The sequence below is a fragment of the Balaenoptera physalus genome, assembly GCF_965194825.1.
Source record: "Balaenoptera physalus genome assembly, chromosome: 2".
In the NCBI taxonomy this organism is placed as follows: Eukaryota; Metazoa; Chordata; class Mammalia; order Artiodactyla; family Balaenopteridae; genus Balaenoptera; species Balaenoptera physalus.
This window is the reverse complement of record NC_138883.1, coordinates 166,299,103-166,321,744: the sequence shown is the minus strand read 5'-3', so window position 1 is coordinate 166,321,744 and position 22,642 is coordinate 166,299,103. Positions and strand designations below refer to the sequence as shown.

At 38.9% G+C, this 22,642-nt stretch overlaps 1 protein-coding gene across 12 annotated transcripts in view; it reads right to left on the bottom strand.

The window, feature by feature from the left end:
- The window catches only part of MLLT10 (MLLT10 histone lysine methyltransferase DOT1L cofactor), a 252,303-nt gene that overhangs the window by 115,287 nt on the left and 114,374 nt on the right, over positions 1 to 22,642 (bottom strand). For 11 of the 12 annotated variants that reach the window (XR_014260523.1, XR_014260524.1, XM_082449646.1 and 8 more), the window contains one exon: positions 22,497 to 22,592. The exons of the other annotated variant lie outside the window; for it this stretch is intronic. Coding sequence is in view for 9 of the 11 variants with exons in the window: in XM_082449646.1 (XP_082305772.1) it covers positions 22,497 to 22,592 (96 nt within the window). In the remaining 2 variants the exon portion in view is untranslated. The remainder of the gene's footprint in view (positions 1 to 22,496; positions 22,593 to 22,642) is intronic. 12 annotated transcript variants of the gene reach the window in all.

Here is a 22,642-nt window from a genome sequence, read left to right as displayed (position 1 = left end):
ACTGCATCCTTGCCATTCCCTCTGGCGTCAGAAAAAGGCAAAATACTTAGCCCTCAAACCCTAGTCTCAAAAATGGTGAGAAGAGATTCAAGAAATTACCTAAACTACAGTGGAGCAAGTATCTACACAGAGCCTCACAAACATGAGCGAGAGGGAAAAAAGCTGCATGGCAAAGAAAGCACAGCCAAAAAAGAAACAATATAAAGAGCACAACGTGCATAAGAGAACCAAAACTCTTACCCTACAAATAAATATAACTCAGCATAAAGATATTTCTCAGAATTCCCTGGTGGCACAGTGGTTAAGAATCCGCCTGCCAATGCAGGGGACACGGGTTCGAGCCTTGGTCCGGGAAGATCCCATATGCTGCGGAGCAACTAAGCCCGTGCGCCACAACTACTGAGCCTATGCTCTAGAGCTCACAAGCTGCAACTACTGAAGCCCGCGCGCCTAGAGCCCGTGCTCCGCAACAAGAGAAGGCACCACAATGAGAAGCCCATGCACTGCAACGAAGAGTAGCCCCAGCTCGCCACAACTAGAGGAAGCCCACGCTCAGCAATGAAGACCCAACGCAGCCATAAATAAATAAATAATTTTTTTTTAAAAATGCAATTTGAAGATGTTTCTCAAAACTGTTTCATGCTAAATAAAACTTCAAACAAAGCACAAGAATGAGATAATGAAACAAAAAAAGGTTAAAAAAAAGGGATTATAGAACCAAAGTAATTTAAAAACTAAAACAGAATTAGTAAATAAAATAGAATCAGCAAGGAAAAAAATATACATTCTTGAGAATAAAAATACTGCTTAAAAAGGGGCATGAAACAATCCTAGTAATGCAAATGAAAAATCAGCAGATATTAAAGTGGTTATGTCCAAAAGGGAGGGGATATCTATATGTGGATGGCTGATTCATTTTGTTGTGTAGTGGAGACTAACACAACATTGTAAAGCAGCCACACTCCAATAAAAATTAAAAAAAAAAAGAAAGTGGTTAGAGGGAATTCTCTGACAGTCCAATGGTTAGGACTGGGCACTTTCACTGCTGTGGCCCGGGTTCGATCCCTGGTCAGGGAACTAAGATCCCACAAGCCGCACAGTGTGGCCAAGAAAAAAAAGGGGGCGGGGGGTTAGAGAGGAACTAACAGCTACATAAAACAAGATAATCAAACATTAAGTATAACCTGTGTCCCTAAAGTAGAAAATCCAATGAATGGAGAACAGAAGATGTATTTAAACATAAAAGCACACAAAATAAAAATTGGAAAAAACGCATTCTGAAAAATTCAGTTACAGAATGTTCAACGGCAAGACTTACTGTAGTTAAACTCAGTAGACTGCAAGGGGGTCAGGGGGGTGGGACTGTCCCTGGTCCTCCCCACAGCAATACTCTCCAGGTCCACTGCTTGAATTCTTAAAAGGAAAGAAAGTGTGACCTAATGATATTATATACAGCCAAGATACCATTCAAAAATCAGGACAAGAAGGAAATACTTTCCATTATGAACAAACTCAGAGAATACAGGTCTGCAGAACTTATTCTTGAAAAAAGATACTGAACAATTAAGTTCTGCCATTTAAGACATGATATAAAGAACTCACTGGAGAAGCTGTGGTGAAAGGACTGGTAGTGACCATCCTACAAATTTAAATTAAATACAGAACAAATGGGACTTCTCTGGTGGTCCAGTGGGTAAGACTCCATGATCCCAATGCAGGGGCCCGGGTTCCATCCCTGGTTGGGGAACTAAATCCCACACACATGCGCAACTAAGAGTTTGCATGCCGCAACTAAGAGTCTGTATGCCACAACTAAGAGCCCACATGCCACAACTAAAAAAAAAAGATCCCATGCGCCACAACTAAGAAGTCCGTGTGCCGCAACTAAGACCCGCCAGAGCGGGACTTCCCTGGTGGTCCAGCGGTTAAGAATCCATCTTGCAATGCGGGGTACACCGGTTCAATCCCTGGTCGGGGAACTAAGATCCCACATGCCGTGGGGCAACTAAGCCCGCACACTGCAAATACTGAGCCCGCATGCCACAACTAATGACCCTGCGCGCCGCAACTAAGACCCAACGCAGGAAAAAAAAAAGACCCGCCACAGCCAAATAAATAAATAAATATTTTTTAAAAATACAGAACAAATCCCTAAAACAACTCTGAGGATTGCGTTTACAGAAGAGAATGTCCCAGACCTGAAAAATATAACATAAAGATCTTTGAAAAAACAAACAAACTGGAGGGCACAGGAAATGAGAAGAGCATGGGGATGCTGTTAGCCTTTCAAGGCAGGAGCTCAATATAGATTTTGAAGCATGTAGTTAAAACAAAATAGCCTGCCACCAAATAGTAATTATACATAAATCCCCTTCTTGTAGACAAAGTCTGGTTTTCTTTGGCTAATCACCCTCTCACATCCTCAAACTCCAGCCCAGAGGTGAACATGGTATATCTAAGTCAATTTAGATAAATCTACCCTCCCTACCCACTGACTGCCTTAGGTCTGGGATAGATTTAGGTCAGGATAATAAAACAGAAGGGTAAATTTTCTGTGAGATGGCTGGGAATGTTCACTCTCTTAAAAACGTACTCCCTTCCTGCCTTCAGATGCTCAAGTGTTAGGCCATGACCCTTGGAACAACTGTAATGACCTGACAACTATGCCTAGAAAAGCCAAGAGAACCACAAGAAAGACAACAATGCCCTGCCACCCTTGAACTGGCTATTGTTAAATTAACCAATCTTAGAAAAGCCTCTGAACATCTTATGCAAAACAATAAATTTCCTACTGCTTTAGCAATATTCTGTTACAGCTAAAAGCATCTGAACTGGAAAGACAATCTTACCTCTCAATGTTTTCTGTTTGTTTTTGTAATCTCTATTATTAAGCTTCAAGGTATAAATTTAAGGAAATAATATCTCTTGTGGTAAGGAAATTTTATATGAAGTTCAATGTTATCTATTTTGCTTCACTTTCTTTTTCTTCTATATAGCCAAGTAAATCTAACTTTAATATTAAAAAAATTAATGTATTATATCATTTTAATATTTTTTATTGCTCTATCCTTTTTTAAATCTATTTTCCATCTATATATAAAAATCTGGATTATATAGCTATCTATATATAAAAATTTACTTAGTAGTAATAATGGCTATTTCTGGATGGTGGATTCTGGAGTGGGTCTTTTTTTTTTTTTAATTAACTTGCATTTTTTAAAATGCTTTGCCTTGTTTGAATTTTTTTTAATAATTACATATGGCTTAACAAAAAGAATGGGCTAAAATGAGGTAGAGACAGCTAGCTATTCACCAAACCCATTTCCTTTTCTTATTCAGAGTATAACTAGACATTTCCCAGTTTCCTTTTGCAGTTCAATGTGGCATTTAACTGGGTTGAAGTCAAACGCAATCTGAATGAAAAACGACATGTGCTGCCTCTAGGCCTGGTCCTTCATAGCCCCAAGTATTGAGTGTCCATGCTCCTTCCTCTTCCAGAGATTAATGCAAGTGAACATGGCAGCCACGAAGGAACAATGAAAAGAAGGCCGAGTCACGAGGTGGAAGGAACTTAAATTCCTGATTCATGCCTTATAAGAAAGAAAGCTGTCTGCAACACCCATTCTGGACTTAGCTGTGAATGAAAAATAAACATTGTATTAATCCTCATAATCTGAAGATTGTCATGTGTTAGGAGAAAGTTCTTACATGAGTCTCTACTGTTTCTGTATGTCTTGAGAATGAGACAATGACTTGCCCATCATTCTGAACTATCTTTTCAAGGTTGTTCGTATAATGATCAGACTTAGAAGACAGAATGTGTACCTTAGGAGCAAAGGGCAGCCACACTTACTGTCTATTACAAAAGATTCAGGTGCCCTAAGATCAGAGTTCCTCTACTGCAATGCAAAATACTGCATGAGCAGATGTCATCTGGTCCTCTTTGCATTGCCCTACGGAAACTGGATCTTGGGGGAGCAGTGCAAAAACACTGATACTCTGGCTACTTCTACTGCTTTAAGTAATAAACTATACTTCATCTCTGACCCAGAATTCTCTTGTCTCCTAACTAGTTACCTTATAAGTAGAGTAAAATCACAGACCTCTTTCAAAGTTCTTGACAGTTTGGTAATAGGAATGTGATGCTGTTAGAGACATGGCTTTCTGGAAGAGGAAGAATAAGGGCCTCAAGGGCCAGTTAATGGGATTTGAGGGAAGTCTGTGGGAACGACTAACAAACATATTGAGCAAATCGTATGGTCGGTCAATCAAGTAGTAAACGGTCCTTCATTTTACTGCCTGACAATGCGGAAGAACTGAGGAGGTGGCTGTTGAAACCTCCTCCAGGTTACAAGGATATACTGTACAACACAGGGAATACAGCCAAGATTTTATAACTATAAATAGAGTATAAAGTTTAAAAACTGTAAATCACTATATGTACACCTGCAACATATATAATTTTGTACATCAACTATACTTCAATTAAAACAAAAAACAAAAAACCTTCAGGTAGGATGATTTCCTCACCAATCTGGCAGTTGGCTTCAGTTCCATCCTACCATAATAATAACTAGTGAACAGAAGGTTCTAACCCTTTTCAGGTAACAGTTACAGAGCCACTCACCTATACTGGGCATGAAAGGAGGGAAACTGGCAAGCAATCACTATGGGCAGAAACAAGGTGAATCATAGGAACCCTGGTTCGCTTGAAAAATGCAGGTAGATGGGCCTTAATGTATGTTAAGGAAGAATGGCAATAGCTGGGTTGCCTCACAGCTCAATACCACCTGCGATCTATCGAGCCAATTTTAAATTCAATTAGAGATGACAATAAAAGACTTCAGATATTTTTGCCATGGATCCTGGTTGCTGTAAGGCAGCTTTGGTCAGGAAATCTCAGGGAGATTTCCCAGAGACAGACCAACACCCATGAGAAATTACAGTTGAGACTTAGAGTAGTATTCAGGCTCTTGATGCCCCAGGTTGGATTTACAATATTAATAAAGCATTTACAGTATAATAAAGATGACCCACTGGAGAATGAGAAATCTAGATAAATTTTTCCAATCACCACTGCCACCCTGAAAAACTCTCCCAGTCTTTATGAAACTAGCACCTTACTGAAACTAGGTGAAAACCTGAGAGTTTAACTTTGTATTGGGTAGCAGATACCCCAGACTGAGGAGAGCTCTCCAAAACGGGTTTGGTGTGAGCCAAAATCAAGTTGACCAGAGAGTGCAAACTGGCTGCTGAATCATGGGGCCCCCTGGGCTGAAATAAATGGTGTCACCCATGAGGACGTCAAAATATAGAGCACTGTGAATGCTGAAAACACGGGAAATTTGTTTGGTTAACCCACCAGCAGCCGTCATGCCCTTGGAAATTGAAAATAAACCCAAAGGTGAATTTAACAGTGTGGAGCCATCTCTACCCCCGCAGTCTCTCACTCTTCCTCAACCTCCTCAGACTTTAAGGTGATCACAGTTGCTTTAAGAAGAAAAATGATTAGAGATGAGGATAAGGTTTCCCAGTCCCCAAAGAGAAATCAACTAATGGCCATAGGCGCCCATCCAAGTATGCTGGAGAATTTGGAGACAGCAGAGACACAAATTTTTATGGTCCTGTCACACAGGGTTACCCAGATTACTATCTTACCGGGACCTATGGAAGAAAAAGGCACCAGCATCAGTGGAAAGATTCACAGTGGGAAGAAGGAAGCTAATACTCTCTACCTTCAGCGCCCCACAATCCTCATTATGCACTTGAGCTACAAGTTTTGTGACTGATGATTTTGCTCATTTGAGACTCTGGCAAAAAGCCTCTACCCAGAGGCTCCCATTGGGGTTCTAGATTTGCTGCCTCCCTGACACAGCTATCAGGGGCACCCCTTTTTGAAAAGTAGCTATTAGCTTGCCAGTGGGCCCTTGTCAAAACTAGACCCACGGAACAATGTGACTCTCCAGCCTATGATGTCTAATATTAAGTCAGACTTAATGACTAACAATGTGGCAAGGGACCAAAATTCCTCACTTGTCAAATGGAAATGGTATATTCAAGAACACAACTGCCCTGGTCCCATCAGCATCTCAGCTTTGTATTTAAAATGTGACAGCTACCTCTGTTCTGTCGCCTGATGCAAAGCTGTTGGCTTAATGTGGACCTCAATTCATAGAGCTTCCCTCCAACAATGAGCTTGGTTCACTGACTGGTTCAACTAAACTGAAACCAAATGGTATGTGGTATGCACTGGGCTGCAGCAGCTATTCAGCCTCAGTACTTGCTAAACTGATCCAAAATTACAGGCCATCACTACACTAGGAGGCAGAATTCAAGCCATTCTCACAGCACCAGACAATACTTCTGTGGAAGGTAAAATAATGGTACTGAAAGATGTCTAAACCCTAACCCTCAGAATCTGTAAATATGTTACCTTACATGGCAAAAGGCACTTTGCAAATATAAGTATATTTACTTATCCTGGAGTATCCAGCAGGCCCAATGCAATCACAGGGATCCTTAAAGTGAAAAAAGGAGGGCTTCCCTGGTGGCGCAGTGGTTGAGAATCCGCCTGCCGATGCAGGGGATGCGGGTTCGAGCCCTGGTCTGGGAAGATCCCACATGCCGCGGAGCAACTGGGCCCGTGAGCCACAACTGCTGAGCCTGCGCGTCTGCAGCCTGTGCTCCGCAACAAGAGAGGCCGCGATAGTGAGAGGCCCGCGCACCGCGATGAAGAGTGGCCCCCGCTTGCCGCAACTAGAGAAAGCCCTCGCACAGAAACGAAGACCCAACACAGCCAAAATTAATTAATTAATTAAGAATGCAAATGACCCCAAGGATCAGGTGTTAAAAAAAAAAACAAAAACAAACAAAAAAACTTGGCTACTGAAATGATCCTTAAAAAAAAAAAAGAAAAAGAAAAGAAAAAAGGAGGCAAAAGAAGAGTCAATGGAAGATATGACTACAGAAGACTGATCAGAGAGCTGCAACGTTGCTGGCTTTAAACAGACGAAATGGGCCATGAAGCAAGGGATGTGGGCATACCCTAGTGGCTGAAAAAGTTAAGGAAACAAACTATGTAAACACACAAAGGAATGAATAATAAATGATTTAATGATCACTTTAACTTCTCTCTGCCTGCTTAACAAGTATATCCATTTTACAACATTTAATACTAAATCGTTTTCTTCTTCCATGGATAAAAGTCCATCCCGTCTCAACGTCTCATCAGAGATTATCCCTTTTCATGACCTCAGCAGACCCCTCCTACTCCATTAACATCCTGTGCTACAGTTTCATATTCCTATAAATGTATATGTAACTACTACATTATAGTCAATGCAACTAAAACTATAAATCCTCCTAAATCAGTTCTTAATTACTCAAAAGTTGTCAATAATACTACCTTTATTTCATTACCCTCATACTTAAAATTCTGGGTTTGTTTAAAAAGCAAGCATTTCACATGGTTTCACTGTGTTCAAGAAACCATATTAGGCACTGTGGAAAAAACAGTAAAGTACAAAAGATACGGATCAGTTTTGAAACACAATGTAGGGAATTCCCTGGTGGTCCAGTGGTTAGGACTCCGAGCTTCCACTGCAAGGGGAATGGGCTTGATCCCTGGTCAGGGAACTATGATCCCGAATGCCACACAGCACGGCCAAAAACAAAAAACAAAACAAAACACAATATAGCCCGGCAGTTAGACATATACTAATGACAACTAGTAGTAAAAAAGTGAAATGAAAAAATAAGAAAATTGTGTAAAAGATATCCAAGGCAAGAGATACAGCATGAGTCACACAAGACAAAGTCTAGCTTCATGAGAAAGCCAGAACTAAGTGTTGGACTTGAACTGCGATGGAAGAAAGAAAAGAGGAAAATGAAAACTGAAGAGCATCATTATTTGACAAAAAAAGAATAATTGGAGCACACAGAATAATGTTTAAAAAAAAAAAACCCAAAGCTTATTTGGAGGCAATGGGTACAATATGATTCAAACAAATTGTTTTTCCCTTCTGTTACATGTAATGTGCCAATACCTCAGTCCAAGCAAAGCCTCATCACTTAAGTCTTTCTGACAACTCTTCGTTTTTACTATCAAATCAATCTCCTTATTTTACAATATTAATTATAATTTACAACTCTTAAAATAGTAATAATTTCACTTATTTGAATCAAATATACATCTAGCCTAACCCATCTCAAACTCCAGTTTCACACTTCTAACTGCCTTTAAAATGTTTCCCATTCCACCACACCTAATGTGACTAAAATCAGAATTATCAGTTCCTCCTTTTTATAATGTTTACTCATTATAATGTTTACTTTTTCCTCAAGGCCCTACTTGTACTTATGGTGGTAGCGTGTCCCCTAGTGAAGACAGCCTGTAACCATCCATCACTTACAATGCACTCTTCCCCTTGCCCTACTGCTACCAATCAGATCCCGGGCCTTATAGATTTTATTGCTTCAGTGCCTTGAATATCATTTCCCATATCTTTCCATTCATATACCTATTAAACTCAGTTTAGACTTCATTACTTTTAATCTGATTCAGGCTAACGTGCTTAAGCAACATAATATAGTGGTTAAAGAGCATGGACTCAGGAGCCAGACTATGTGGGTTCACATTTGGCTCTATCTTATTCACTATTAGCTTGTGCACACTGTTAAACTTCTATGGCATAGTTTTCATATCTGTAAACAATAATAATAATTGTACTTATCGCACAAGTTTGTTGCTGGGGATTCTATGAGTTAATGATACACGTAAAGTACCTAGAACAATGTCTAACATACAGTAAATGTTAGTTATTGCTGCGTGGCTGTCATTGTGGTTGTCATCATCATCATTCTACAAACTGGTCTCCTTATTTCAATTACTTATTAAGTAAAATTATTTATTTACTCAGTACACAAATGCTGATAATACAAACGTAAATAGGACAAAAATTTATGGAGAAATTCCACTGTTTCAATGGGGAAGACAAATACACAAAACTTAGATACATGTTATAAAGAGAACGATCAGTCATCATAGTAGTTCACAAATTCTGTCCCCTCATACAAAACTGGGTGAATAATCTTCCTTGTACCACTATTAAATGCAAACTCCTCTTACTGAGATTGCCATAAATGGCCCCTACCTATATTTTCATGCTTATCATTCTTATTCCCCTACCCCATGTTTTCAACAAACTGAACCTTCTCCATGTTCAAAATATTGTGAAGCTTCTAGCTTTTGTACTCTGAAGATATTGTTCATGCAATTGAGAGCACTGTCCTCTCCTATCTCCTTAGGAAAAATCAATGACAACATTCAAAACGTTTCTAAAATAACACTACTTTCACTTAGCATTTCCTACTGCCTCACAGGAAACTTCTGCCAAATTTCCGCAAGAACTTTATTTTCTTCTCACTGGACCAATCTCACTCTGACTCACGTGTATATTTATTTTAACCATTAAGCCTAACCTAAGCTATTTTAAAAAAATTCAGCTGTGGGGGCTTCCCTGGTGGCACAGTGGTTGAGAATCTGCCTGCCAATGCAGGGGACACGGGTTCGAACCCTGGTCTGGGAAGATCCCACATGCCGCGGTGCAACTAGGCCCGTGAGCCACAATTGCTGAGCCTGCGCATCTGGAGCCTGTGCTCCGCAACAAGAGAGGCCGCGATAGTGAGAGGCCCGCGCATCGCGATGAAGAGTGGCCCCCGCTTGCTGCAACTAGAGAAAGCCCTCGCACAGAAACGAAGACCCAACACAGCCAAAAATAAATAAATAAATAAGTAAATAAAATTTTAAAAAATCAGCTGTGGTTATATAGGACAAGGTTTGAAAAAAAATAGGTCTACACAACAATTTATTCAGTAAAAACGTCAATTGAGTGAGTGATTTTACCACACAGAATCATAATAGGTAACTATCCTCTAAGCAGAGTCACCTAATAATTCATCAATTAAGAATAAATTATTATTGGGGACTTCCTTGGTGGTCCAGTGGTTAAGAATCCGCCTCCCAATGCAGAGGATGCAGGGTGGATCCCTGGTCGGGGAACTAAGATCCCACATGCTACAGGGCAGCTAAGCCCAGGCGATGCAACTACTGAGCCCGTGCCCTCTAGAGCCCGCGTGCCGCAACTAAAACCCAACACAGCTAAATAAATAAATATTTTAAAAAAGAATAAATTACTATTATCCCCATAATTTTTTTATCACAAAAACTTTCCAGTCTACTGGTTACCTGGAAGACTTAGTACAAAGTAATTCCTTACCTATTAGTGGTTGAACCTAAAACTTTTTAGTGCCCATGTGATTCCCATATTTACTTCATGATGAAGTAAACAAGAAACTGAATAAAAACACTTCATAATTTAAACAAAGTAACACTAATATTTGTCCAGAAACCGTAAACATGAACAACCAAGCTCTCATTATTTTCTAAAGCCGTGCTTTCCATATGGTATCTACCTGCCACACATGGCTATTTAACTTATTTAACTGTGGTCTAGTCTAGAACTTCACAATAAATCAATAAAAATTTACATTTGAATGTACTCCTCTCACTTTTCCTCTAATGTAGCTATGAGACAAAGTTTATTTAACAATAATCAGCCCCAAGAAAATAAACAAAGAGCTGAAGACCAAATAACTTACCATCATGAAGGAACAAAACTACTACTGAAAAAAGCAAAAACAAAAAATAAGTGTTGGCAAGGATGTGGAGAAACTGGAAACCCTGTTGGTAGAAATGTAAAATGGTACAGCTGCTATGGAAAATAGTATAGCGGCTCCTCAAAAAATTAAACACAGAATCACCATGTGATCCAGCAATTCCACTTCTGGGTATATACCCAAAAGAGCTGAAAGCAGAGGCTTGAAGAGATATTGTATACCCACCCATGTTCACAGCAGCATTATTCATTCGCAACAGCTAGAATGTGGAAGCAACCCAAGTCTCCATCAACAAATAAATGAATAAGCAAAATGTGGCACGTACATATAACAGAATATTCCACTTATAAGAGGAATCTAGAGTAGTCAAATTCCTAAAAACACAAAGTAGAATAGTGGCTGCCAGGGGCTTGGGGTGGGGGTTGGGGGGGAAGTTACTGCTTACTGGTTGCAGAGTTTCCGTTCTGCAAGATGAAAAGAGTTCTGCAGATAGATGGTGGTGATGGGTGCACAGCAATATAAATGTATTTAATGCCACTGAACTGCACATTTTATAACGGTTTAAACAGTAAATCTTATGTATGTTCTACCACTTTAAAAATTAGGGGTGATAACTACTACAGAGAGAGAGAAACCTAGGGCCCTTGTCATTACCACTATCATAAAAGAATTGAAACAAGCTCACACAGAGAAGTTTAAGTAGTTGGAGAGCTGCCCCAAACTGCTTATATAATACATTCTGTCTATGCACTGTTTACTTTTTCTTCATCCATTCCCCCACTTAATTGAAATGCTACAACTAAGACTGAGGTGGTTTTTTCAGCTTAAAAATAGGGAATAGCAGGGGCTTCCCTGGTGGCGCAGTGGTTAAGAATCCGCCTGCCAATGCAGGAGACACGGGTTTGAGCCCTGGTCCGGGAAGATCCCACATGCCGCGGAGCAACTAAGCCCGTGTGCCACAACTGAGCCCGCATGCCACAACTACTGAAGCCTACACGCCTAGACCCCGTGCTCCGCAATAAGAGAAGCCACCGCAATGAGAAGCCCATGCAAGGGAGAGTAGCCCCCGCTCGCCACAACTAGAGAAAGCCTGCGCACAGCAACAAAGACCCAACGCAGCCAAAAATAAATAAATAAAATGAATAAATTTATTTAAAAAAAAATAGGGAATACCAGAAACAAACCAAACAAGACAAAATCACTTGCTTTTAAAATACAACTGTTGGGGCTTCCCTGGTGGCGCAGTAGTTAAGAATCTGCCTGCCAATGCAGGGGACATGGGTTCGAGCCCTGGTCTGGGAAGATCCCACATGCCGCAGAGCAGCTGGGCCCGTGAGCCACAATTACTGAGCCTGCGCATCTGGAGCCTGTGCTCCGCAACAAGAGAGGCCGCAATAGTGAGAGGCCCGCGCACTGCGATGAAGAGTGGCCCCCACTTGCCACAACTAGAGAAAGCCCTCGCACAGAAACGAAGACCCAACACAGCCATAAATAAATAAATAAATAAAATTTAAAAAATAAATAAAAATAAAATACAACTGTTATGTCACAAAGTATTCGGTAAAACAGTACTGTAAAAGTACTTTGTACTACTACTACCTCAAACAATAAGGTAACTGATATAAGATTAACATATAAAAGTCAACAGTCTTTATAAACAGATAATAAAAGAAGATACAATAATAGTGAAACCCCTTTTAAAATAACAAGAAAGAAATTAACAAATGGAAGATGGTGGCAACAGAGTAGTTTCTCAATCTCTCTGAATCCCCATATAAAAACAGACAATTTAGGGAATCCAAAAATCCATGGAATAACATTTTACAACAAAACCAAGTGTCAAAGTACTTCCATCAACCCCAAAATACAAACAGAGTGGAACAAAGAACTACAAGATCTGCATGGTAACAGCATTTGTGAGGGGAGAAGGAAGCCACAAGAAAACCACAAAATTACCAACGGTGGTATCCACTGCAAAGCACTAAGGGCTAATTTGAGGACAGCAGCTGAAACGAGAAAGGGTTTTGCAATGGCCAACACCAGATAAATGCAAGCAGCCTCCAGTAAGAAGGGCTGAAGTGGGGTCTCAAGTTAACCTTCCAGGCAAGGGCCCATTCTAGGACACGGACTTACTCCAAAGAAAAATGGTTTCTAAATACGATCCCCACTGAAAGAATATGATACAATGATAGCAAAAAAAAAAAAAAAAAAAAAAGGTTTTGATGCACTGTGAACAATGCACCACTTATGTGGTATTTCTATCAAGTATGCTTAACATAAATCTAATCAAAAGGAAATGAAAAAGACAAATCCCAGTTGAGGGACATGCTGCAAAACAACTAGTACAGAACCTTCAAAAATGTCAACATTGCCAAAGGTAGAAAAGCCTGAGGACTAAAGAGATGTAACTAAATGCAATGCTTGATACTTAACTGAATCCTGGATCAATTTCTTTTAAGTCAGCTATAAAGAACATTATTGGGACAACAGGAAATATTTGGATATGGACTATATAAAGTAGATGCTACATAAACATTTATTAAATTCAATTAAACATTAATGTCCCTATTCTTCATCCATGGAAAAGGAAATTAAACTAGATAGTGTAACATAGGAAATAAGTATATTAACAAATTTTTACTATTAATGGAAAAATTTGTTACAGTCACCATAATTCTAAGATTTTAGACAGTTGGAATTCAACTCTAAACACCTAAATGAACTTAAGTCTTCACATTATGTGTAATCTCAACCTTATAAAAGATAGTAACTCTACTGAATAAAGAAATTAGTCCCTCAGCCAATTCAATTATTCATAAAATTCCATTTCATGGGCATGGTATTTAATTGATGCAAACTGTATTAATGTTTATCTTTAATATCTAAATTCAAGCAAAATTTCAAAAAGGCATTCACATCTACTTGAAACTTGTCTGTTTATCCTCTTTTGATAAGGAATCTTTCCCTCCTAAGTTACAAGCTCTTTATAAGTCTCTTCTCCCAAACACTAGTCTAAGTAAGAACTTCCTGGAACAAAGCAGAGGATTCACGAGAGATTCTTTGTATCAGCATTCTTTTTAGAACACATGAAAACTGCACCATTTGTACTAAGACCAAAAAAAGTTCAATTTGTAATACATCTGATTTATCTAACTTTTAAAGAAATGTGATTATTAAACCTCCAAGTAAAAGGCAGAAAGACTTGTGAAAAAAAGATCCACAGGGGCTTCCCTGGTGGCGCAGTGGCTGGGAGTCCGCCTGCCAATGCAGGGGACATGGGTTTGAGCCCTGGTCCGGGAGGATCCCACATGCCGCGGAGCAACTAACCCCATGCGCCACAACTACTGAGCCTGCGCTCTAGAGCCCATGGGCCACAGCTGCCGGGGCCCACGCACCTAGACCCCGTGCTCAGCAGCAAAGGGAGGCCACCACAGTGAGAAACTCGTGCACTGCGGCGGGGAGTGGTCCCCGCTCGCCGCAACTGGAGAGAGCCTGCGCGCAGCAATGAAGAGCCAACGCAGCCAAAAATAAATAAATAAATTTTTTTTAAAAAGAAAAAAGATTCACAGACTTTGGAGTCAGGCATGCTTGGTCTTAAATCCTTGTTCCATCATTTATTAATAGATATCTCCTGTTTTTGTCTGCCCATTATTTTTCTTTAGGTAACTCTTCCCTACTCCTTGTGACCTTGCTAAGACCTTCAACCACAGTAACCCAATACTCCGGACCACAAGAGTGGGTGTGTTAAACAGACAAGGCCAATCCTATGTGGACAACCCTCAGGGTCCCCAAACATTCTCAGTTCCAATGGCTTTCACTTAGATTCTCCTTTGGTATGCCTATAATCACATCTTGTGCCCCAAAACTTGAAGGGTCTAAGATCTTACCGTACTTGCAAGCTAACAATTAGCCCACCAGTTTCATGAGTGCTGGAAGAAGACACAAGACTCCTGGGTTGGACACGGAGGGCTCTATTACTCATAGCAATAGCAGTAGCCAGAGTGTCAGCATTTGCATCGTTCCCCAACCCCTAATTCTGACAGGATAACCCGAAGGAGGCCAGATGACACTTGCACACAGAGTGGGTTGCATTTAAGGAGAGCAATCTTGGGCTTAGGGAACCCAATTCTGAACAGTAAGCATGCTTGCCAATTACCCCAGAAAGAGGTATTATCTCTGTACCTCCCAAGACTATATGCAACTCTGCCTTTGCTCTGGATGGTGCCTCCATTTTCCAAGGGTATTCATTATATAAAAACTTTGAAAAGATAAACAAAGGCAGTTGAGGCCACTGCTCACAAGACGTGTACAAATGTCAGAGTCCCATGGAGAACTGTCTCCCAACAACTGATGCCAAAACAGACCAATGAAATATTCAACCACTATGATCTATTCTTTCTTCACAACCTTGCAGTTAACTCACTCTCTTACTTGTTCTTGGGACCTCACTGAGTTCTTCCAGGCCCTTGCTCCAACACTTCCTCCAAATCTATATGCCCCCATTCCCTAGTTTCACTTTAAACACTTTTGAAAATAACTTGTCTCCTTATCCTAATACCCAACCTGCTTAGCAATATCTCCCCTAGGATTCTGCCCTCGTCTACCTTCTCTGTTCCATTATCCAGGTGACGAAGTTGTAAGCAAATCGGGTAGGGGAGTCTCGGAGAAAGAGAACCAGGCATGGCATGGCTTTCTTGACATAAGAGAAGCCATTTCTGGCCTAAGCCATTTTGTGATCTAAGCCTGGCCGCAAGGCTTGCCCTTGAACAGGTCTCCATAATTATTGATCTTACAGGAAATGCAGGAAATGCAGGAACAAAGGAAAATTAACAGGGAAGAGCTAAATCAGACTGCATATTCGATCTGTTTGATTTCATTAACCTTTGCTTTTTGTTGCTTTTGTTATTTTAATCATACATAATGGCCTGCCTCAGGGAACCCTGCCCCTCTGCCTGAATGTTAAACTAAAGTGCCTCTGTTCAGCTCACCGGGAGACAATCTGACCCTGTCCACCTGTGGATAGCTGCAAGAAAGAAGAAATTAACACACTCCCTCACAGAGGCTGGCCATTCCAGGGGATATGTGCAAAACTTACGGCCTTTTTACTTTACTTCCTCATCTACCCCTCTCTGTGCTATAAAAGAAACTGGCACTCAAACCCCGATAATATGGTTTTTCGGAGACACCAGTCTGCCACCTTCTCTGTCTGCCAACTTTCCGAATAAAGTTGTATTCCTTGCCTCAACACCTCGTCTGCGATTCACTGGCCTGTCTTGATGCAAGCAGAGCGAGCTTGGACTCGGTAACAGAAATGCAGTCAAGAAACAATAATTCAAGACTTCCCTGGTGGCGCAGTGGTTAAGAATCTGCCTGCCAATGCAGGGGACACGGGTTCGAGCCCTGGTCTGGGAAGATCCCACATGCCGCGTAGCAACTAGGCCCGTGAGCCACAATTACTGAGCCTGCGCATCTGGAGCCTGTGCTCCGCAACAAGAGAGTCCGCGGTAGTGAGAGGCCCGCGCACCGCGATGAAGAGTGGCCCCCACTTGCCGCAACTGGAGAAAGCCCTCGCACAGAAACGAAGACCCAACACAGCCATAAATAAATAAATAAACAAATGAATAAATAATTTTTTTTAAAAAAAGGCATAGTGTTTGCATATGGCCTACACATCCTCTCATATATTTTAAATCATGTCTTGATTATTTATAATACCTAATACAATGTAAATGCTACATAAACAGCTGCCTGAGCCTGGCACATTCAAATTTTTCCTATTGGAACTTTCTGGAATTTCTTCCACAGTTGGCTGGATCTGCAGATATGTAACCCATGGATACGGAGGGCCAACAGTATACTTATTATTATTATACTACTTGATCTTTCATATGCAATGACCCTCCTTCTTGAAATATTCACTTCCCTAGATTCCAAAATACCAGTCTCTCCTACTTTTCCTCCTATACCTATATACCACCTCTTCATTTCCGCCACAGACTTCTCCTTTCCCCATTACTGCTGAAGTAAGAAAGGGAGGGAGAGACATTTACAACAGAATACCAACTAATGGATGTAGAATGAATGATGGGATTAGAAAATCACCTTTTGTCAAACACTTGTGGCATCATCAATGGATGCTAAAACTTGTGGGTGAAAATTTGTAAGAATCAGGACATTTGAGTAATTCTCAGGGTGTGGTAGCCATGCTCCAAGACAGTCCCCAATGATCTTTGTCCCTAGGCAGTATCCACCCACACTGAACAGACTGCCCTATGTATCCATTAGAATATTGCAAAAATGATGGTATGCCTTTAAAGTGGTTAAAATAGTAAATGATACTTTATATATATTTTACCACCAAAATATAGTTTAGAAAAACAGGCATCTAACTGGGGGGACAGGGACGGACACACACACACACATACCATGTGATATCTGAGGCCAGGTCACAAAAAATACTGCAGCTTTCACCTTGCTCTCTCTTACTACTCTGGGCAAAGGTCACTCACTTTAGGAAAAGCTAGGTGCCATGTCATGAGGACACTCAAGCAGCCCTCTGGAAAGGTCCATGCGACGAGAAACTGAGGCTCCTGCTCAGCCAGCACCAACTTAGTGGCCATGTAAATAAGCCATCTTGTAAGCATACCTATCAGCCTCAGTCAAGCCTTCAAATGACTGTACTCCTGCCAACATCTTGACTGTAATCCGATGAGGGACCCTGAGCAAGAAACACCCAGCTAAGTCTAAATTCCTGACCCACAGAAACTATGACACAATAAATGTTTATTATACTTTTAAGTCACTAAATTTCAGGGTAATTTGTTATGCCGCAATTGGTAATTTATACACATTTTTGTTACAAGGCATGGGATGCTACCATAAGAGAAAACCTAAAAATGTGGGAGTCACTAGGAATTAGACAGTGGGCAGGAGCTGGAAGGACTCTTAGGAGATGATGCGTGAAAGCCTAACGAGCATGGAAGAGACTGTTCCTAGCCTTTCAGGACGCTGCTAAGGAGGGCTTAAAAGAGAAAAAAATGTACTTGAAAATTAGAGGAAAGGGGGTTCTTGTTATGTAGTAACAACATTTAGCAACATTATGCCCATGGTAACATAGAAAAGAGAAAGTGTACTCAATGTATTGTATGATTTAACAAGGAGATTTTCTAGGTAATATGTTGAAAGTGCAGTCTTTTTGCTATTTATAGTAAAAAAGCAGTATAGAGATAAACTAAACTAGGAAAACCACTGACAAAAAAGGAACCAAGACCTGCTGGTTTTATAAGTTGCCAGTCTTTCCAGACAGTAAACAATGCTAAAGTAAGGACTAGCTTCCAGAAAAACATAAAATCTAGGCTACTGTCAGAAAACCACTATATGAGAGCAAAGCAAGGGTGTGGCTGTAAAATCCACTGTTAAGATTTAGTGAGCCTCAGAGAATCTGAAACAATGTCAGGTGTCAGGGTCAGGAAAGACAAAGAAAGAATTAGGAAATATTCCAGACTGGGAAAAACTAAGAGACAGGACAACTGACTGCAATGTGTGATCCTGGATTGGATTCTGGAGCAGAAAAAAAAAGGCTCCCTCTTTTAGTATGGAGGACATTAGTGGGTGGAATTCAAATAGGATCTATAGATCTAATAGTTCTGCAACAATGTTAATTTACTGCCTTTGATCACTGTACTGTAATCATGTAGGAAATTTCCCCTTTTATTAAAACTACACATTAAAGTACTTAGGCTAATAGGGCATTATATTTATAATTCACTGTCTCAAGTTCAGAAAAAAAGATTATACATAGAAAAGTGAGCGAAAGAGGGCAAAGGCGGGAGAGTAAGGGAGGACGTGATAAAGCTAACAGGATGAAATGCTAACATCTTGGGAGTCCGGGTGAATGGTGCAGAGAAATAATGTGTAGTATTTTTGCAACTTTTCCCAAAAGTCTAAAATTACTGCAAAATCAAAAGTTAAAAAAAAAAAAATGTCAATCCTTCTAGCTGGCTGCCCAACACCCCAGGATGAAGGATAAAACTAGCGTTACTTATAAAACTATTCATGAAATGACACCTTTTTTTTTTAAATTGGGGTATAGTTGTTTTACAGTGTTGTGTTAGTTTCTACTGTACAGCAAAGTGGAGTTCCCTGTGCTATACAGCAGGTTTTTGTTAGGTATCTATTTTATACATATTAGTGTATAAATGTCAATCCCAACCTCCCAGTTTATCCCACCCACCCCCTTGCCCCCCCGTGGTGTCCATACATTTGTTCTCTACATCTGTGGAAATGACCTTCTTAATTAAATAGTCTCATCTCCCGTCACTCTTCAGCCCCACCAAACACACACTCCAAACATTCTAAATTACTGTTCCTGCAAAACCCTGCCCTTTCCCCTCTCTTAACTCTTTGCACACGTAGAAGCTTAAAGCTTTAACCTGAGTGGAAGATTTCCAAAGGGAAGTACAAAAAGGGTGTGTGTGTGTGTGCACGCGTGCGCACGCGCACGTGTTAACGGGTGACTCTCAAAACTGAAAACTTAAAAAAAAAAAATACAGAGAAGTAATGACAGCTCTGTGATTGAGAGTTTTATTCCTCCAAGGACCACAGAAGTAGCCCAGTTCTCTTCAAAGAGATGAACAGTCCTAAACAAAAGGGAAGTCCAGTCAATTCCCTGAGGTTCACAAAACACTAACCAAAAAGCTTATCTCCCCCAACCTCCCAAAGCACCCTAACAGTATTTATACTAGCAATAACTCCTTTATCTGTTGCCAGTTATTAATAACAGAATGGAACCAAGGGCAACTAAGGGGGTAGAGTACAGGATGGGAGATAAATCCCTCTAATTGTAGTAGGGGACAGATGGATTTCTGTTATACCTATTTGGAACTGAGTATATTTCCACAAGATACACTGCCACTAATGTTAATGTGGTTGTAAAGTATTGTAAGTCTAGCATAGCATAATACTATACTACTGATACAATATAAGTTAACACTGATGAGTGGGAAGAGGATAAAGTGAGGATCAAATGAACTGGTACAGATTATCTCAATGCAATAAATAACCACTGATTTCTAAATGATGACCTCCAACTTAGCCTTTAGAAAAAAAAATCCTTTCTGAAGCTCAGAGCCTCACAAAACAATTGCATGCCTCCAAGTCTGATATGCATCTCCATTTCCTAACTCTTGCCCACATCTCACTCTATGACAGTGCTTCTGTAAACACAAAAACACTAGGCTTAAAAAAAAAATTCTATTTTACAATGAGCATTAATTGACATTAATAGTCTTAGAAGATATTCTTCTTAAACAGTAATTCATGATCCAAACTATTTCATGATTGAATTAAGCCCCTCCTATAATATGCATAGCTTTTCATTCATTTCAAACATGTACTCTGATTCTTTTAAAAATATATATGCCAATTTTTAGAGAAACTGTCTCTCATTCAAAGGTATATCTCACCATTAACTTTTCCTCTCTCCTTGCGGCATTTCACAGTTAATATCTAACCAGTAATAATATATCTTGGGCCACACAGAAATTCTCTGAAAAGTAAAGGCTAAGTATTGGGTTGGCCAAAAAGTTCGTTTGGGTTTTTGTATCCTATGGAAAACCCGAACGAACTTTTTGGCCAGTCCAATTTTTTTTTAATCTTCTTATAGTTATATATAAAAAGTTAACTTATAAATTGATTTCATTTAAAAATAAGTGAGTTGGATAATACAATATTTAGTATTAAATATTCTTTACCATCACTTACTTATAACTTAATAAACATGTGACAGAATGAACACAGATAAAAGAATTCACAGGGAACATGATTCTAACGTATCTTATGAACAATATCACCAAAATTTAGTTTATAATATATAATATTTTAAATTAGTAAAATCCAAATAGATTATAAGTACTACTTGTCAAAACATTTTATAACACGATATGCATATTTTCAAGACAACCCTATTAGATGTTAAAATCTTAAAAGAGGTAAGGAGGAATGAAGAGAAAGACAGTCTATAACACCCAATCTTTACAGCTACGTTATCACTTAACATCATACCATAATAAAAAAAGTCCCTCCCCAAATATTCCTAAGGCAAGCAAACAAGTCTAACAATAATAATAAATTTATAGTATGTTTATCTCACAGCCTTTACAGAGTATCAGAAAATCTTAATTATTAGAAAATAAAACGCACAAACTGATTTTAAGTCTGACAACAAAATCAAATTGTACTAAACTTATACGTGTTAAAAGTAAAATTCAAATAGTATTTACATACTAATGAAAATACCAACTGCTAGAAGTTAAAGCTAAACAAGTTTGACTAACTTCATACATTGTTTTTTAATACAGTATTCAACAACTGCAAAAACTCATAAAATGAAAACTTTAATTCATTCCTAGAGGGAAAAAAAGATTAATAAATAAATATAGTCACCAGTACCGTATTTATTAAACACTGTACTACAGTTAATAATTGTCCATTAAAAATAACATGACAGGGCATAGATTAAGATAAATATGGTCATACAGCAAATACTTCTTTAAACAAGATAATGCTCATGAAATGGCAGAATATAAGAACATCATTGGTATGACTTCCCTTTTCACAATTTATAATAAGCCCTACCTAAGACTTCCTCAATCGTGATTAAAAAGCTTAAATAAAATCTCACAATGCTTGTTACAAAAACTGCTAATTAAACCAAATCTGCCATTTTTCCATGAGCAACGCAAGCAACAATAAACAGCAAAACCAAACCCTACTATTGTCACTATCACAAAACCACCTCGTTAAAGAACTCAAAATGAATATGTGTACTTGTTGCCTAAGATCTACCAAAAATATATAAACCTGACAAATGTTCGGAAGGAGGATATAAAGTTATAATTATTATTCACTAATAATTGGAAAATAATTGGAAAACAAAAAATTTAAGCTTTCAAAATGTTTACCTTGAAAACAGAAACAAATTCTAACCAAATTCCTAAGTATTTACAAACATGAAAATGTTAAGTGATTTAGTTTTTCACACAATCTGTAGAAATATCTTCCAAACTAGTTTATACCAACTGTTTAAAAGTAATATTCTTTCCTAACTGAAGAAGTCCTTTGTATCTTCACTTTGTTGAAAACAATCCACAGCAGTACCCTTTTCCTATGTGGGCAATATGTCCTATGAATGATTCTACAGTATTTATCAGTAGTTTACTAAAAATTACTCATATCCTTTACAATAAGTAAAAATGTAAGCAGAAAACAGGTAAGTCAGAAGAAGACAGATTAGTATTAGGCAAGCTTTTAGTGTTTTAATTAAAAGACAGAATATTCTCAAACAAATGGTATGACATTTGGTCATTAAAAAAATAATAAACCATTAGCACCACTGGGGAAAAAATAACAGTCAAGAATATATAGAACTTCAAAATTGTTCTATATTATAAAGGGAAAAGGCTGATGAGATTTTTACTTACATGTGAAATAATCAGTTAATAATATCTAGCAACAAACCATTATTGCTAAAGTTACCCAAAGATTTCAAAAGACCAGAGTAACACATGCAAGAAATCCCTCACATGCCTTCAATCAAGTTTTCAATATTTCAAATTTTCAGTTGAAATGGGTACAACCATATTCACAAATATGGCATATTATTTTAAACCTACTCTTTGACTTAATACTCTGTATGAGCCAAAATTTTTCAGTATTTCAATGTTTTCATTCAGCTATCAAGAACTTAATTTTATCTAAAAAAGGGAAAAAAATCTATTAAGTAGATGTGCTACATATTTAGCAACAACAAATCCACTTACTTTTTTCTCTTTCTCATGATGTTTATCCTGAGAGTGAGAGGAAGAATCACTTAAACTTTGATCATATGACCTATTACATCCCCGTTTGCTCTTTTTCTAAAAAAGAAAATATGTATACATATAGGTATATGTGTATAAAATTTGAA